The 17,441-nt window shown below is 42.6% G+C and overlaps 1 protein-coding gene across 16 annotated transcripts in view; it reads right to left on the bottom strand.

Annotated features, from left to right (window-relative positions):
- Positions 1-17,441, bottom strand: part of STAU1 (staufen double-stranded RNA binding protein 1) — a 74,851-nt gene that overhangs the window by 38,965 nt on the left and 18,445 nt on the right. For 6 of the 16 annotated variants that reach the window (XM_019016968.4, XM_019016969.4, XM_019016967.4 and 3 more), the window contains 2 exons: positions 13,631-13,919; positions 1,554-1,692 (listed from right to left, as the gene is read on the bottom strand). In XM_019016968.4, coding sequence (XP_018872513.1) covers positions 1,554-1,692; positions 13,631-13,835 — 344 coding nt within the window. In that variant the 5' untranslated portion in view covers positions 13,836-13,919. Of the gene's footprint in view, positions 1-1,553; positions 1,693-6,059; positions 6,121-6,561; positions 6,770-13,630; positions 13,920-17,441 lie in introns of those variants that run through there. The other 10 variants (XM_055373179.2, XM_055373178.2, XM_055373181.2 and 7 more) reach the window with 3 other exon arrangements.

Here is a 17,441-nt window from a genome sequence, read left to right on the forward strand (position 1 = left end):
GTTTCTCTTGTTGCCCAGGCTGGAGTGCAGTGGTGCGATCTCGGCTCACTGCAACCTCCACTTCCTGGGTTCAAGCGATTCTCCTGCCTCAGCCTCCCGAGTAGCTGGGATTACAGGCACCTGCCACCATGCCTGTATTTTTAGTATTTAAAAGTAGAGACAGGGTTTCACCATGTTGGCCAGGCTGGTCTCAAACTCCTGACCTCGTGATCCGCCTGCCTTGGCCTCCCAAAGAGCTGGGATTACAGGTGTGAGCCACCACACCTGGCCTCCACTAATGTCTTATTACTGCCAGCAGAAGATTTTTAATCCATGGCATTTTCAGGTTTCAATTAATATTTTATTGCACCAAAGCTATTTACAAAACGCACAAGTTCAAAAGTCAAAAGGTACCCAATAATCAGGTAATCTACAAATGCTGGGAATCATTGTCTTGCAGGAATCATGATGCTATGGGAATCATGTTTAAATATGATTCAGTTACACAAAGCAGTTACAAGGGTTATCTTTAGCCAGGCTGCTTGAGGGCACAAGCCACACTGCCAGCAAGAAATATGCTCAGGCCCTACCCAAGAGCAGTAGTTAAAGAAGCACAAAGGAGCCGGGCATGGTGGCTCATGCCTGTAATCCCAGCATTTTGGGAGGCCGAGGTGGGCGGATCATGAGGTCAGGAGATTGAGACTATCCCGGCTAACACGGTGAAACCCCGTCTCTAATAAAAATACAAAAAATTAGCCAGGCGTGGTGGCAGGCGCCTGTAGTCCCAGCTACTTGGGAGGCTGAGGCAGGAGAATAGCATGAACCCGGGAGGCAGAGCTTGCAGTGAGCCGAGATCATGCCACTGCACTCCAGCCTGGGCGACAGAGCGAGACTCCGTCACAAAAATAAAAAAAAAAAAAGAAGCAAAAAGGGCCGGGTGTGGTGGCTCACACTTTAATCCTAGCACTGCGGGAGGCCGAGACAGGAGGACTCCTTGAGCCCAGAAGTTCAAGACCAGTCTGGGCAACATATGGAGACCCTGTCTCAATGAATTAAAAAAAAAAAAAAAACAGGGGCAGCCAGGTGTGGTGGCTCACGCCTGTAATCCCAGCACTTTGGAAGGCCAAGGTGGGCAGATCATTTGAGGTCCGGAGTTCAAGACCACCCCGGCCAACATGGCAAAACCCCGTCTCTACTAAAAAATACAAAAAAAAAAAATCAGCCAGGCGTGGTGGCAGGTGCCTGTAATCCCAGCTATTCGGGAGGCTGAGACAGCCTCCTCACTTGAACCCAGGAGGCAGAGGATACAGTGCGCCAAGACTGTGCCACTGCACTCCAGCCTGGGTGACAGAGCAAGACTCTGTCTCAAAAAAAAAAAAAAAAAAAGAAAGAAAGAAAAAAAAGAAAAGGCAGGGGAGGGGCAGAAAGGCACAAGAGTAATTAAGACCAACTTCAACACTTGGCAGGCCCAAACCAAATCATTACTCCCTCCACAATCTAGAGGTACTGGTTTATGTAAAAGATCAGACACGTTTTCTCCTGTATTTTACCAAAAAAAAAAAACTCACACATACCTCGGGGGATAAGCACCTCCTCTCATGTTGTAGTTATAGGTGGACTGCATCCGAGAGTAAGGGTCAACAGGCTTATACATTGGTTTTTTTCCAAGTTTCATGCACAGTGCATTTAGTTCTACAGTAGGGGTTATGCTTTCTGCAAGAAAGAATCGACAAAGAACTGTTTTTTTCCGGTATGAGAATGATACTCACTAAAATAAAATGTAATAGCATGCTTTCTGCTAATTGGATTCATGATACTTTACATAAAAGGACCTGGGTGGCTCACTGCTAGGCATCAGACAAGGAAATCCAAGAATATGCTGTGATTTCTAGATATTTATACACAGTCGACAGCACAAAATCTACTCTGAGGGTTACCAGAGGAGCCACAATTTAACCCAAGACATTATCAGTGAAAGCGATATGGTACAGCTGTCAGAAATAAGTTCCAAAACACATCAAATTTCACGATTAAAAAATCCCATGTAAATGTCCAAATTGTTTTACTGTTTGAGAATACTTAATCAATATAACCTTGGTTGTACTGATTTACAAGATTATTGGCTTGCACTCAGAAGTATGTCTGTACACAGTATTGAACGATGCATTTATTACATTACTAACTGGATGCAAAGCACTGTGCTAAGCTTAAGAAACACAATTCCTGGGCAGGCGTGGTGGCTCACGCCTGTAATCCCAGCACTTTGGGAAGCCAAGGCAGGCGGATCACAAGGTCAGGGTATCAAGACCATCTTGGCTAACATGGTGAAACCCTATCTCTACTAAAAAATACAAAGAATTAGCCAGGCATGGTGGTGGGTGCCTGCAGTCCCAGCTACCCAGGAGGCTGAGGCAGAAGAATGGTGTGAACTTGGGAGGCGGACCTTGCAGTGAGGGTGGCTCACACCTGTAATCCCAGCACTTTGGAAGGCCGAGGTGGGTGGATCACCTGAGGTCAGGAGTTCGAGACCAGCCTGGCTAACACGGTGAAACCCCGTTTCTACTAAAAATACAAAAAATTAGCCAGGCATGGTGGCACATGCCTGTAATCCCAGCTACTCGGGAGGCTGAGGCAGGAGAATTGCCTGAACCCAGGAAGCAGAGGTTGCAGTAAGTCGAGATTGCGTCACTGTACTCCACATGAGGCAACAAAAGCAAAACTCTGTCTAAAACAAAAAAAGAAACACAATTCCTGCCCCAGAGGAGTTCAAAAAACACAAAGCACACTCAAAGAGTTACAATACAACATGATGTGCAACTTAAAGGTGAAAAATCAGTGAGGAGGTGGCAACCCAATTCTCTTCACAGAAGTCACACAAGGCCCACAAAATATTCAGGTATTTCCATTCTTGACATTTCTAATGAATCTGACCTGTGGTCATACTTGCTACGAAAATGAGTTCCATTTTCATACACAACAAGTTATCTCAAAATTATCAACTTCAGAAAATACATGCTATTCATTTTCCAATTTTTTTTTTCTTTCAGTTCATCCAATCCATAAACCTTTAAAAACCATTTAAAAAGAAAACCAGCCTGGAAAGATTAGTGTCAGTGCACAATATTTAAAAACAACACTTTCATATCAAAAACAGAACACTAGAAATGGCAAAATCTAAATGCACATAAAAATCCACTTTAAAATGCCTCTTTAGGATGTATATAGAGAGAAATAAAAAAGACCTGATTCTGTACTATAACTGGTTCAACTAAATTTAATGCATGAATCAAATCTATAAGAATATCTTTGGGGTTTGCACAGAGGGCCACATGAATTACAGATCTCTCTCTTCCTTGCATTAGAATTATATTTTTTACAAAATTCATATAATTGCATTTTAAGTACAGCCTGAATCATTTTAAGAGCAGCTCTGATCCACAGAATTTGTCTGCAATAGAGAATAAACATGAAGAAAGTATACTGCAAAGAAATCAAAAGTAACAAGAAAGATGTGACTGGTAACTTCCCAGATTCCTTCCTACATACGAAGACCTGGGATGACTTCATGCATGTGAGGGGGTCTCTGCTAAAACAGCCATTAATGACATAGCCTCCAGGTCACTGATCCCCAACCCTTCACCAGCCATGCCTTCTTGATTAGTATGCTCCCTGAATGGGCTCCTTGTCTGAGGAGATACTACCTGCTGGCTTGTATTTAAGTAATATTTACATTTTTCTCATTCTTTTTAGTAACTAAGAGACATACAACTGGCAATAAGCACTTCTGACCAACAAAATTACAATCAATATTACCACACTGACTTGATGTGACTCTAAATTAAACTTATATTCTTGCTAATCTATACACTCTTATCAAAAATATATTTTCATTAAACTTTTCAGAAATCTTTGAAATTATCTGGTCACCCGCCATCCTTCCTATGACCGCCTTTCCAGATTGTCAGGCGTTAAAGCATCATAGATTGGAAACCACTGCTTTACAATGAGGTTAAGGATTCCCAAAAAATAAGCATTTGTCACTGGTAGTGTAGAATCTGTGCTTTCAAAATCAACAAGTTTGTTAAGAAACCATTCATATACATACTACATGGTACCTCCAGACACACTTTTGAAAGGTACCTGTTTGGCCCATGCATAAGACCTGGATTCCTTCCTTCGCTACCAAAAGGGCTGACTATGGGCTTAGGAAATTTTGTTCCCTCCAAAGCTTTAGCAGCAGCTATGTGTTTGACCTTTTTAATACCAGTTCACTCAGCTCCCCATTGCTGATTTCCAAGTGTCAGCAGTACTGTGAATTCCTAGAAATGAAAAGTGTGAGCTCTCAAATTCATGAAACCTGACATTGACTGTAATATGTCACTTGAACCTTGAACACTTTCTATGGTCATGGTTTAAGAGGCCTGGTCTTATCTTGATAATTCATCCTGTCATCCCCTTCTTATCCTTTTTTGTTGTTTTTTATAAACAACACAAAAAAAAGAGATTGTGTGTGTATGCACTGAAATTTTTTTTTTTTTTTTTAAGAGACACAGTCTCACTCTGTCCCCAGGTTAGAGTGCAGTGGTGTGATCTTGGCTCAATGCAACCTCCACCTCCTGGGTTCAAGAAATTCTCCTGCCTCAGTCTCCCGAGTAGCTGGGATTACAGGCACCTGCCACCATGCCCAGCTAATTTCTGTACTTTTAGTAGAGACACGGTTTCACCATGCTGGCCAGGCTGGTCTCGAACTCCTGACCTCAAGTGATCCACCTGCCTCAGTCTCCCAAAGTGCTGGGATTACAGGCATGACCCACCACATCCAGCCTCAAAATTCTCTTCCAATTACTTCTCATGAAAGATATTTTGCAAACTTGATTTAAACACACAGCAGTACTTCACACAAATTAAGACAATGTTTGTTTTGATGCTGCAATGTGTTTGTGGGCTCTTGTTTGAAAACATAACCACCCTTTTTTTCAGTTTTTGAAATGGGGTCTTGCTCTGCTGTCCAGGCTGGAGCTCAAGTGGCACAATCATAGCTCACTGCAGCCTCCTGGGTTGAAATAATCCTCCCACCTCAACCTCCTGAGTAGCTGGGACTACAGGCACACACCAACATACCTGGCTAATTTTTTTTTTTTTTTGAGACAGTCTTGCTCTGTCGCCAGGCTGGAGTGTAGTGGCATGATCTCAGCTCACTGCAACCTCCGCCTCCCAGGTTCAAGCGATTCTCCTGCCCCAGCCTCCTGAGTAGCTGGGACTACAGGCATGCGCCACCACACCCAGCTAATTTTTGAATTTTTAGTAGGGATGGGGTTTCACCATGTTGGCCAGGATGGTCTTGGTCTCTTGACCTTGTGATCTGCCCGCCTCGGACTCTCAAAGTGCTGGGATTACAGGCGTGAGCCACCATGCCCGGCCCATACCTGGGTAATTTTTTAATTTTTGCAGAGGCAGGGTCTCCCTATGTTGCCTAGGCTGGTCTTAAACTCCTGGGCTCCAGTGATCCTCTCGCCTCAGCCTTCCAAAGTGATAGGATTTAAGGCATGAGCATTTCTATTTTTATTAAGTTCTCAAAGTAATTCTGATGCACCCCAAAGATTTGAGATTCACTACTTCGGAATTTAACAAATCAATTGAAGCAGCCGGGTGTGGTGGCTCACAACTGTAATCCCAGCACTTTGGGAGGCAGAGGCGGGCAGATCACCTCAGGTCAGGAGTTCAAGACCCGCCTGGCCAACATGGTGAGACCCTGCCTCTACTAAAAATACAAAAATTAGCCACATGTGGTAGTACGTGTCTGTAATCCCAGCTACTCAGGAGGCTGAGGCAAGAGAATCACTTGAACCCGGGAGGTTGAGGTTGCAGTGAGCCGAGAACACGCTACGGCACTCCAGCCTGGGTGATGACAGAGTAAAACTCCGTCTCAAAAAAAGAAAAAATTAATTGAAGCTTTTACTCTTCTGATGTTATCACTGAATATCACTTTATCTCACTTACAAATAATTTACAAGGGAAACCTGGATTTCAGTATGTCTAGGTCATTTAAATTTGGCGCCTTTAGGGGTGAGGCAACTTGCCTTCATAGCTGATTTTTCTTGTAGGTCTTACTTTTAGGATTCCCTCAGTGCACAGCTTCCACTAAAGGAAAAAAACAAAGAATCCTTTATTGGCCAGGTGCAGTGGCTCATGCCTGCAATCCTAGCACTTTGGGAGGCCAAGGCAGGCAGATCACTTGAGGTCAGGAGTTCGAGACCAGCCTGGCCTACATGGTGAAACCCCATCTCTACTAAAAATGCAAAAATTAGCCAGGCGTGGTGGCATGCACCTGTAATTCCAGCTACTTGGGTAGCTGAGGCAGGAGAATCACTTGAACCCAGGAGGCAGAGGTTGCAGTGAGCCAAGATTGCACCACTGCACTCCAGTATGGGCAACAGAGACTCCATCTCAAAATAAAAAAAAGCCGGGCGCGGTGGCTCATGCCTGTAATCCCAGCAGATCGCGCCACTGCACTCCAGCCTGGGCCACAGAATGAGACTCCATCTCAAAAATAAATAAATAAATAAATAAAGAATCCTTTACCCCCCTTGACACTTCACACATCAGGACATCAGGGGTCTCCTTTATTATATGTTCTGCAGTCCACCAGGCTACTCATTTAAGTACAAACAACAGCATGAACTCAAAACCCTGGCAGGCAGGAAGGTCAAATGGCAGAAGCCTGCAACGCAGTACAATCCCTGGGTCATCTTGGTGATTGTCTCATGGATAAATGCTGAAGGGGAAAAAGCTAAAAAAAAAAACACACAAAGTTATTTTCATGAACTGTCTTGCCTTTCTCTAGGACTTTCCCCATCCAGTGCTACCTGCCACTCTGCTGCATTCTGTTGGTAGCAAGGCTAGAATCTTGGTTTTGATAGAACCAAAAGTATACCACATCTCTTGATTTTTCAAATAATCTAAATCACCCAAGAGAGAACAACTTCTCCTCTTTGAACAACTTGTAGGTAAAAAGAAAATACGCGGTTAGAGATGAACACACAGCCAAACTACCTAAATTATTAAAAGTTCAAGTGAGAAAGTATATTAGCCAAAATATAATAAAAAGTTAATAAAGGGAATCCCGAAGTTAAGGTCTGCAAAAAAAATCCTGTAGAGGAAATACAACAGTTATAGAAAAATGACTGACTTCTATTTTTATTTTAATTAATTATTTTTTGATAAAGGGTCTCACTCTGTCACCCAGGCTGGAATGCAGTGGTGCCATCTCAGCTCATCACAGCCCCCACCTCCCAGGTTCAGGTGATTCTCCTGCCTCAGCCTCCTGAGTAGCTGGGACTACAGGTGCACACCACCACATCCAGCTAATTTTTGTATTTCTTGGTAGATATGCGGTTTCACCATGTTGGCCAGTCTGGTCTCAAACTCCTGACCTCAAGTGATCTGTCGGCCTTGGCCTTCCAAAGTGCTGTGAATACAGGCATGAGCCACTGCTCCCAGTCCCTAGTTGCCTAAATGTGTCTATAAAGACACATTTCAAATAGAATTATGTTTTAAAACAACATTTTTAAGCTAGTTTTGTGAGTGGTAAATATTGTTTTTCTTAAATGCTTAATTAAATGCTTAATCCTGCCTCAGCTACCCAAGTAGCCAGAATTACAGCTACCATTTCTCAAGCATTTACTAGGCATTGTGCTCCACAGGTTAACATATATGCTCTCATTTAATTCTCACAATAAACCTATTTGGTGGGTATTATCCCTGTTTTACAGATGAGGAAACAACGACAACAAAAAAGTAGTAACTTGCACAAGATCACACAGCTAGTAACACGCTGAGACTCAAACCCAGATGTGTCTGACTTCAAAGGCAACTGAACCGTGTTATGCTATGGTGACTATTCATGTTTGTGCCTTATGTTACTTTCAGTCAAATGAAAAGAAACACTTGATTTTATTCAAGGCTTGAGGTTTCCGTGTGAAGGAAAATGAGGCATAATGAGATAAATAACTCATCCTTAATTATACTATCTTTGCTGCAAGGTTAGGATCAGAAACAGACAGCGTCAATTCCTTATCTCTCATACTATATCATCTTACGCTACAGCTGCAAAAGACAACTCCATATCTCCGTGTCCTTAGATGGCTGGGAAAAAAGTTAACTCCAGATATGCAAGAATTAAGTTCCAGAATGTGCTGTTAATACAGATAACAAACAAGTTTCAAAGACTGAATTATTTTTTTCCTTTCCATGTTCTAAAAAGACTGAATTCTTGAATAATGATTAGCAAATTTTAAAATTATAGTCAGACTTTCATTCTCTAAGATAAGGGGAATGACAAGGATAACTGAAACCAAAGACAATACAAAATACTCACTTTGAGACTACATGGTGAAACCCCGTCTCTACTAAAATGCAAAATTAGCCAGGCAATTGCATCTTCAAACCTTTTGCCCAGATTGCTAACAAGTGAAAAAACTGTCTTCCCATCACCTCTTCTCCCTGCCCTAAGGTCCTTGTGCAAACAAGCAGGAGAGGAGCCAGAAGTTAAGCTGCAGACAAGAGGCGGCCCAGAGCTGGAAAACTTACGGGCAATCAATCACAGGTGCTTGAGAATTGTCTCTGTTCAGAATCCCAAACAACCATACACTATTTGGAGTTTTAAAAGCAAAATATGGCCAGGCGGGGTGGCTAACACCTGTAATCCCAGCATTTTGGGAGGCCAAGGCAGGCAGATTGTTTGAGCCCAGCAACTCAAAACAAGCCTGGGCAACATAGTGAGACTTCATCTCCACAAAGAATAAAAAAAAAAAACTAGCTGGGCGTGGTGGCATGCACCTGAAGGCCCAGCTACTCAGGAGGCCAAGGTGGGAGGATTGCTTAAGCCTGGGAGGTCGAGGCTGCAGTGAGACATGATCACACCACTCACTCCAGCCTAGGCGGCAAAGAAAGACTCCAAAAAAACTAAAACCCAAATATTCCAAAAAGCAGCACATATTTTCTTTGACCCATTGGCAAGGATGAAAAAAGAAGCAACTTCAAAAATCTATAATCTTGTCTAAGTATAGTTTTTGTTTAAGACAACCTCATCAGTTTGAAAATATGTATTTTGAATTACAGCACCACTTTCAAGAGTATAAAAAATAGAAAACATTCCAGGTGGGTTATAAATGCACAAGCAGTATGGACAATATTTACCTGACAGTGAGCTGGACCTTGCTCACACAAAAGCTTATACTCAAGCTGGATCTTGCTGAAACAAACTAACTCATTCACAAGACACAACTGGGATTTTTCTCTATGGGGTTCGCCACATGAGAAGGAAGTGAAAACGTTAAGAGCACTGAAGTCAACTAGCAGTATATAAGACTACTATTCTCCTAGGGATATGAAAATAGACGAAAAACAAATGGAAGGTCTACAAATGTAGGCAGCCATGATACAAAACTGCAAATCATTCCAGGAGTACACTCCCAGAGAAGACGCAACTAGGGTCTTTTCTGAACCAGTTGAAGCCAGGTAATCTAGGAGAGGGTGTGTCTTCAAAAGAGAGTGAAGTCAGGGGAGTTAACTAACCCCATGGCAGGCAAGCAAGATTTGAAATCAGATGAAGCACTGCTATTAAAACCAACTGGAATACAAGGTCTTCTGAGCAGACACTGGTTACTGAAACAGCCGCCAGCTGTACCCCGCCCATTACTTCGCTAAACTCAACATGCCACTACCATCTCTCAAACAACACTTGTCATCTTCCATACAGTGAAACTCTCACTCCTGGGCATCCTCTAGTCTTTTCTCCAAAGGCTGCCATCCTCAGACCTTATCTATTTCTAATAATTATATAAATAAAATAAAATGATGTTGGTGGGCAGGAGTTTTACAAAGTCAATAGGATTTGGACACCAGAATTCATTAGAAGAAAAAGCAATAAATCCCAGAGGACGGAACAGTCTGTGCCTTTTCCTTTTAAGAGAGTCTCACATGGCAAATATGGGGAAAATAACATCTCTCCAGGACTACGAAAAATCAAGAATGCTATCTGCTGAACCAGTCCAAGGAATTGTGGGGGTGGCATGGAAGATGCCACGCAGCTGAGTGGGAGAAGCAAACACTCTTAAGAACAGATTTATAGGCCAGACATGGTGGCTCACGCCTGTAATCCCAGCACTTTGGGAGGCCGAGGCAGGCGGATCACGAGGTCAGAAGATCAAAACTATCCTGGCTAACAAGGTGAAACCCCATCTCTATTAAAAATACCAAAAAAATTAGCCGGGCATGGTGGCGGGCGCCTGTAGTCCCAGCTACTCGGGAGACTGAGGCAGGAGAATGGCGTGAACCCAGGAGGCAGAGCTTGCAGTGAGCCGAGACTGTGCCACTGCACTCCAGCCTGGGCGACAGAGTGAGACTCCGTCTCAAAAAAAAAAAAAAAAAAAAAAAAAACAGATTTATAAAGTAAAGGAAATGAGAAGACAAAGGAGGAAACTGAAAGGAAACAGGCACAAGGAAGGGGATGAAAAGACTTTGTTATAAGGTAACTCTGGTATAGAAATACCCACATACTAGGCTGGATGTGGTGGCTCATGCCTATAATCCCAACACTTCAGGAGGCCAAGGTAGGCGGATCACGAGGTCAAGAGATTGAAACCATCCTGGCCAACATGGTGAAACCCCATCTCTACTAAAAATACAAAAATTAGCTGGGCATGGTGGCGTGTGCCTATAGTCCCAGCTACTCAGGAGGCTCAGGCAGGAGAATTGCTTGAACCCGGGAGGAGGAAGTTGCAGTGAGCCAAGATTGTGCCACTGCACTCTAGCCTGGCGACAGAGCGAGACTCCATTTCAAAAAAAAAAAAAAAAAATTGACACTGACACCCCATTTATTTCACTGGTCTTGCCATGTTGCAGGGGGGGTGTTGGGAAGCAGAATATTGTTTTTATTTATTATCCCCACTCCCTTTTTTTTTTTTAGTCAGACCCTGTCTCCTATTCATAAGAATATTGGTTTTAGGTTTTCTTTCTTTAGCCTTAGTTTCTTGTCTATAATATTTTTAGGTATTTTTCAAGTGTTTAAACCTTTTTTTTTTTTTTTTTTTTGAGATGGAATCTGGCTCTGTTGCCCAGACTGGAGTGCGGTGACATGATCTCGGCTCGCTGCAGCCTCTGCCTCCCAGGTTCAAGCGATTTTCCTGCCTCACCCTCCCAAGTAGCTGGGAATATAGGCACACACCGCTACACCTGGCTAATTTTTGTATTTTTAATAGAGACAGGGTTTCACCATGTTGGCCAGGCTGGTCTCAAACTCCAGACCTCAGGTGATCCACCTGCCTTGGCCTCCCAAGTGCTGGGATTATGGGCATGAGCCACTGCAACTGGCAAAGTACCTTTAGTTCATTTTCCTAATAATCAGATTTGAATGTTTCTATACTTTTTGTTTTGAGTCAGTCTCAGTTTGTTGCCCAGGCTGGAGTAAGACAGCACGATCACAGTTCATTGCAGCCTCAAACTTCTGGGCTCAAGCAATCCTCCTGCCTCAGCCTCCCAAGTAGCTGGGACAACAGGTGCACACCATCAAGCCCAGCTAATTTTTAAATTGGCCTCGCAGCCTGGCACAATGACTCACACCTGTAATTCCAGCAATTTGGGAGGCCAAGGCAAGCTGATCACTTGAGATCAGGAGTTGGAGACGAGCCTGGGCAACACAGTGAAACCCCATCTCTACTAAAAATACAAAACAGCCGAGTGTAGTGGCAGGCACCTGTAATCCCAGCTACTCGGGAGGCTGAGGCAGGAGAATCGCTTGAACCCAGGAGCCAGAGGTTGCAGTGAGCCAAGATCACACCATTGCACTCCAGCCTAAGCAACAAAGTGAGACTCTGTCTCATAAATAAATAAATAGGCATCCCAAAACACTGAAATTACAGGTGTGAACCACCTTGCCAGCCAAGAAGGAGACTTTTTTTCTTTTGAGACAGGGTCTCGCTCTGTCTCCCAGGCTGGATGGAATACAGTGGTATAATTACAGCTCATGGCAGCCTCGACCTCCTGGACTCAAGTGACCCTCCTGCCTCAGCCTCTGGAGTAGCTGGGACCACAGCTCAGCCAATTTTTGTGTTTTTTTTTTTTTTTGTATAGATGGGATTTCACCATGTTGCCCAGGCTGGTCTCCAACTCCTGGGCTCAAGCAATCTCCCCACTCGGCCTCCCAAAGTACTGGGATTACAGGTGTGAACCACCACGCCTGGCCATGATGCAGAAAATTTTAACAAGAAAATAAATTTGGGCATTGTAGCTCACACCTATGATCCAGCTATTCAGGAGGCTGAGGCAGGAGGATCCACTTGACCCCAGGAGGTTGATGCTGCAGTGAACCATAATCTCACACTACCGTACTCCAGCCTAGGCAATAGAGACCCCGTGAAACAAACGAGAGATAAGAAAGGAAAGAAGAGAAAAAAAACTCTGCTTCTTTATTCCATTTCTAATTGATCCCCATTATGATTTCTAAACTACTTCTGGAACCTTCCAGACTTAAACTTACTTGTTCAAAACAAAAATAAAAATAAATAAATGTCAATGTACTTTTTTGCTTCCTAGTAAATCTGGCTGCCCCCTTACTTGGGATAAAATCTTACGGACATTCAAAAAGAAGACTTATGTAGATTTAAGAGCTCTTCGTCAGTTGTGGGAAATTTATTTATTTATTTTTTATTTATTTTTGAGACAGAGTCTTGCCCTGTTGCCCAGGCTGGAGTGCAGTGCCATGATCTCGGCTCACTACAACCTCTGCCTCCTGGGTTCAAGTGATTCTTCTGCATCAGCCTCCCGAATAGCTGGGACTACAGGCACGCACCACCATGCCCGGCTATTTTTTGTATTTTTAGTAGAGACGGAGTCTTACCATATTGGCCAGGCTGGTCTCGAACTCATGACCTCGTGATCTGCCTGCCTTGGCCTCCCAAAGTGCTGGGATTACAGGCGTGAGCCACCGTGCCCGGCCTATTTTTTCTTTTTTTGAGACGGTGTCTCCCTCTTGCCCAGGCTGGAGTGAAGTGGCACAGTCTCAGCTCACTGCAACCTCCACCTCCAGGGTTCAAGCAATTCTCCTGCCTCAGCCTCCTGAGTAGCTGTTATGGGCGTGCATCACCAAGCCCAGCTAGTTTGTGTATTTTTTGTAGAGGCAGGGTTTCACCATGTTGGCCAGGCTGGTCTCAAACTCCTGACCTCTGTTGATCCACCTGCCTCAACCTCCCAAAGTGCTGGGATTACAGGCGTGAGCCACGGCACCTGGCTTGTTCTGGGAAATAATTTTAAATGCAGAATTATCCCATACAACGATGAATATCCAAGGTGGTATTTACTGCTCAATTCTTTCTGCCAGCCACCGATCTTTAACACATGAGGCTTTATAGTGTGAGTAGTTTTCAGCGTTCAATTCTCTTTCTCACAACCTACAATGGTCTGTCAACTGAGGCCCCTGTCAACCCCCTACACAACCAGTGTTCTGTATCTGGGATAAAGAAGTGTGGGTGGTGATACTTTCTTTTGCTTTTTGAAGGTAAATGTGAGAGCTCCCTAAATCTGCAACCTATCAGATCAGAAAACAGGGTAAGAAAACATTTGAAATAGAAGACACTTGGATTCATATGCTTACCTGCAGCTGCACTGGTGGATGTAACAGATGCAGAGGGTAAAGCAGAGTTTTGAATGGGTCTACCTGCATTTTCAGAGGGCAGAGAGCTAGTAGTAGAAGGAATACTCATCAAAGGCTGTGAGAGAAGAGACTGGTTCTTGTTCAGTATTTGGCTCCCTGAGAGAGCAGCAGATGGGTTCTGAACTTGCACTTGAACTTGAGACATGGTCACTTTCAACAAAAGTGAACAAATGCAGGTAAACAGCTTTCAGTGCAGGTTAATTCAGTGCTATGAAGTCTAAAGTTCTACCTAAAAGTTGTAAGGGAAAGAAAATAAAAAGGTAAATTATAGAGGAGATATGTAATTGCCAATATTCAGTCAAAATGGTGTCACCTACTGAGTTATGAAAATAGCTCCATTTAGCATGTAGCTATGTTGATTTATTCGAAATATGTTTCTCCTTGGTATACAGTAAGTTTCTTGGCCTTGTGACTTTCCCACAGTGTTTTTTAAATGATTTACGATACCTGTGTGCTCTGCATATTCATTATACAAAGAGAATCAGTAGGGTATAATATTTATTGGTGAGTATTAAGAATTGCAAACTATAGCTTACATTCAAAAATGCAAATTTGAAAGTATGGAGAGGTTTCTATAGTAATTGGGGCATAGTAAGGTTTCTTTCTGGTCTCAAAATTACAAGAAACTGAAAGCAAACTAGGTTTATAATACCAGGAACAGGTGAATGTGAACACTGCTTCCTCTTAAGGACCAAGGCTCAGACTGACAACCTTAGGGCCTTAAGTTGACAGATGGAAGGTAGGATACTTCTGCTGTTTCTTTTTCTTTATGGTGATGAGAGATGTATTGTTTTCCTAAAAGGCTTGTTTGAGGTCTCATTTAATTATAGAACCCAAACAAGAAAACTATCACACCCCTACCCAGGCTCACAGATCCTGAGAAGTGATGTGAGTAACAAAGACCATACTAGAGAATTTCTACTATTAAAAGCAAAAGTGGAGATGAAAGAAGACAGGAATGGATTTCAGACTGGCAATTTTACTGGTGTCGTTGGCGGGGGGGAAGCACTGGAGCTTGTTTACTTCATATTTCTACTATTAAAAGCAAAAGTGGAGATGAAGAAGACAGGAATGGATTTCAGACTGGCAATTTTACTGGTGTCGTTGGCGGGGGGGAAGCACTGGAGCTTGTTTACTTCATATTGTAAATTAAGAGTATAATGAAGGCATTACTTCTAAATACATTAAATTTCTTCACGAGACAAAAATAAGGACAGTTGTGCTCATTTTCATGGCCATCCTTTAAAAGCTGAAAATGTTTTTAATGAGTCAAAGTACTTAAAAATAACCAGTGGCAACAAAGAACAGAAATGACAGGTCTCTCAGGAAATAGCCAACCAATGCAGAAACCAGCAAACCAACTAATTAGAAGTTCTATTATAAAGAAAGTTACTTTAATTTTTTTTAAGTATCAAAATGATTTTTAAAGCTGGTCCTCAAGAAAGAGATGAATGACCAGAGCAATTAAGCTACTTGAGGAGTCCTAACACATTCTCTCTTACTGAGAGCAAAAAGGACTGCAAAACTCAAAAGAAACTCAGCCGAAATGTGACTCTGGATAGCAGAGGCATAAGTATTACCTTATTCAACAAAATTCCCCAAGAGTGCAGTTGTTCCTTTTTACTTTCAGAATCAAAACAAAATAACAGAGGAGTTCCATTGAAGATCTACATAATGGTCTTACAAGACAAGTCGCCAGTGTCAAGAAACAAGTCCAGAACCATTCAGAAGTCAGCTATGACCTTATTTCATTGGGTTTTTTTTTCCGTCAGCTGCTAAAATAGAAACACTTTTTTCCTCCTCTCTTCCCCTCTCTTCATTTATTCACTCACTCCTCCTTTTCCTGCTTTTTGTAAACTATCTTGAGAGCACTTTTTAAAACAAAAAAGTCACTTGTGTATGTACGACTTCACACCACCAACCACAGGTCTCAAGGTCAAAAAATGAGCTAGGAGTAAAGTATCTGCTCCAGAATCTACCCCCATCCCAGAAAGAGCAACCCAACTGTGTCCTGAGTGGCTCTTACAGTTTAAGACTCTGAATGAATGCCTAAATTTAGAAAGGGTGTGGACCAAGGGATTTTTGGTTAATGTTCTCTAAAGCAGGCTGACTGCCAGGATTTCAAGTCAGTGATAAATTTTTAATTTTTTTTTTTTTTTTTTTTTTTTGAGACAGAGCTTTGTCGCCCAGGCTGGAGTGCAGTGTTGCAAACTTAGCTCACTGCAACCTCTGCCTCTGCCTCCTGGGCTCAAGCAATTTTCCTGCCTGAGTCTCCCAAGTAGCTAGGATTACAGGCATGAGCCACCATGCCTGGCTAGTTTTTGTATTTTTAGTAGAGACAGCATTTCGCCAGGTTGGCCAGGCTGCTCTCAAACTCCTGACCTCACGTGATCTGCCCACTTCGGCCTCCCAAAGTCCTGGGATTACAAGTGTGAGGCACCGCACTCGGCTCAAGTCAGTCATAAATATGTAAGTTTTCTAGAAGCTGAGAAAGGAACAGGCTTTTTAAATTAAGACTGCCTCAAAAATGTTACCCTTAAATTCACTTAAAGGACTTAACATCTAACAGTTGGTTGAAACATGTAGTTCAAAACAAAACAAACCAAAAAAAAAAAGTTAAACTCTCCAAATAAGACTAGGTACATTTAAATTTCCAACATGATAAATATGAAAATGCAACAAACAATACTCACAAATTATTAGTCACCTGCTAATTTAAAATTTTTATGTGTCTTATTTAAGCCTGAACAGAGCATCTAAGGCAGTGATTCTCAAAAGGGGGCAATTTTGTTCCCCCAGGAGACATCTGCCAATGTCTGGAGACATTTTTTGGTTGTCACAACCAGTGTGCAGAATTGGGAACCTACTGATATTTAGTGGATAGAGGAGCCAGGGATACTGTTTCAAGCACACATATACTAACCCACAAAATACAATCTTACTAATGTAACAAGTAGCTTATATTCTTAGACAGGAAAAGAAAATCCCCTTTCTATCTCAAAAGGCCCTAAAAAATAGATGCTAATTTTTTTTTTTTTTTTTTTTTGAGACAGAGTCTCGCTCTGTTGCCTAGGGTGGAGTGCAGTGGTGTGATCTCCGCTCACTGCAAACTCCGCCTTCTGGGTTCAAGCGATTTTCCTGCCTCAGTCTCCCGAGTACTTAGGACTACAGGCGTGTACCACCACACCCGGCTAATTTTGTATTTTTAGTAGAGACAGCATTTCGCCATGCTGGCCAGGCTGATCTTGAACTCCTGATCTCAAGTGATCCTCCTGCCTCGGCCTCCCAAAGTGCTAGGATTACAGGCATGAGCCACTGCGCCTGGCCTGATGCTAATATTTTAACACCCAAACAGATGCTCCTCTCCCAAAGAGAAACCGGGACAGACATCACAGTGATGAATGGGGGAAAATATATCATTTGCCCACATAACTCAAGGAACAAATTAAGTTTTTCATTACTGATATAGATATAGTTCATAGCAGCCTTCAAAGAACTGTGGAACTTTGGAAATACAACTTCTGTGTAAATTCTAAACCTGTTGCTCAACAGTACTGTCCTGAAGACTAAGTCCTTAAATGCAAATAAGTCTTTTCCTTTAAACCTGTCTTTAAGGATTGTTTTCCACCAGGTAAATTAAGGACTTGAGAGATCAAAATGTTTTGTTAGAGTCTTCTTAGGGAAAAACACTATTTTATACACAGTAAAATTAGGTTGAGAAGTTTGAAACGCAAAGATTCTTCAGATCTCG

The sequence above is a fragment of the Gorilla gorilla genome, chromosome 21, assembly GCF_029281585.2.
Source record: "Gorilla gorilla gorilla isolate KB3781 chromosome 21, NHGRI_mGorGor1-v2.1_pri, whole genome shotgun sequence".
NCBI classification, from domain to species: domain Eukaryota; kingdom Metazoa; phylum Chordata; class Mammalia; order Primates; family Hominidae; genus Gorilla; species Gorilla gorilla.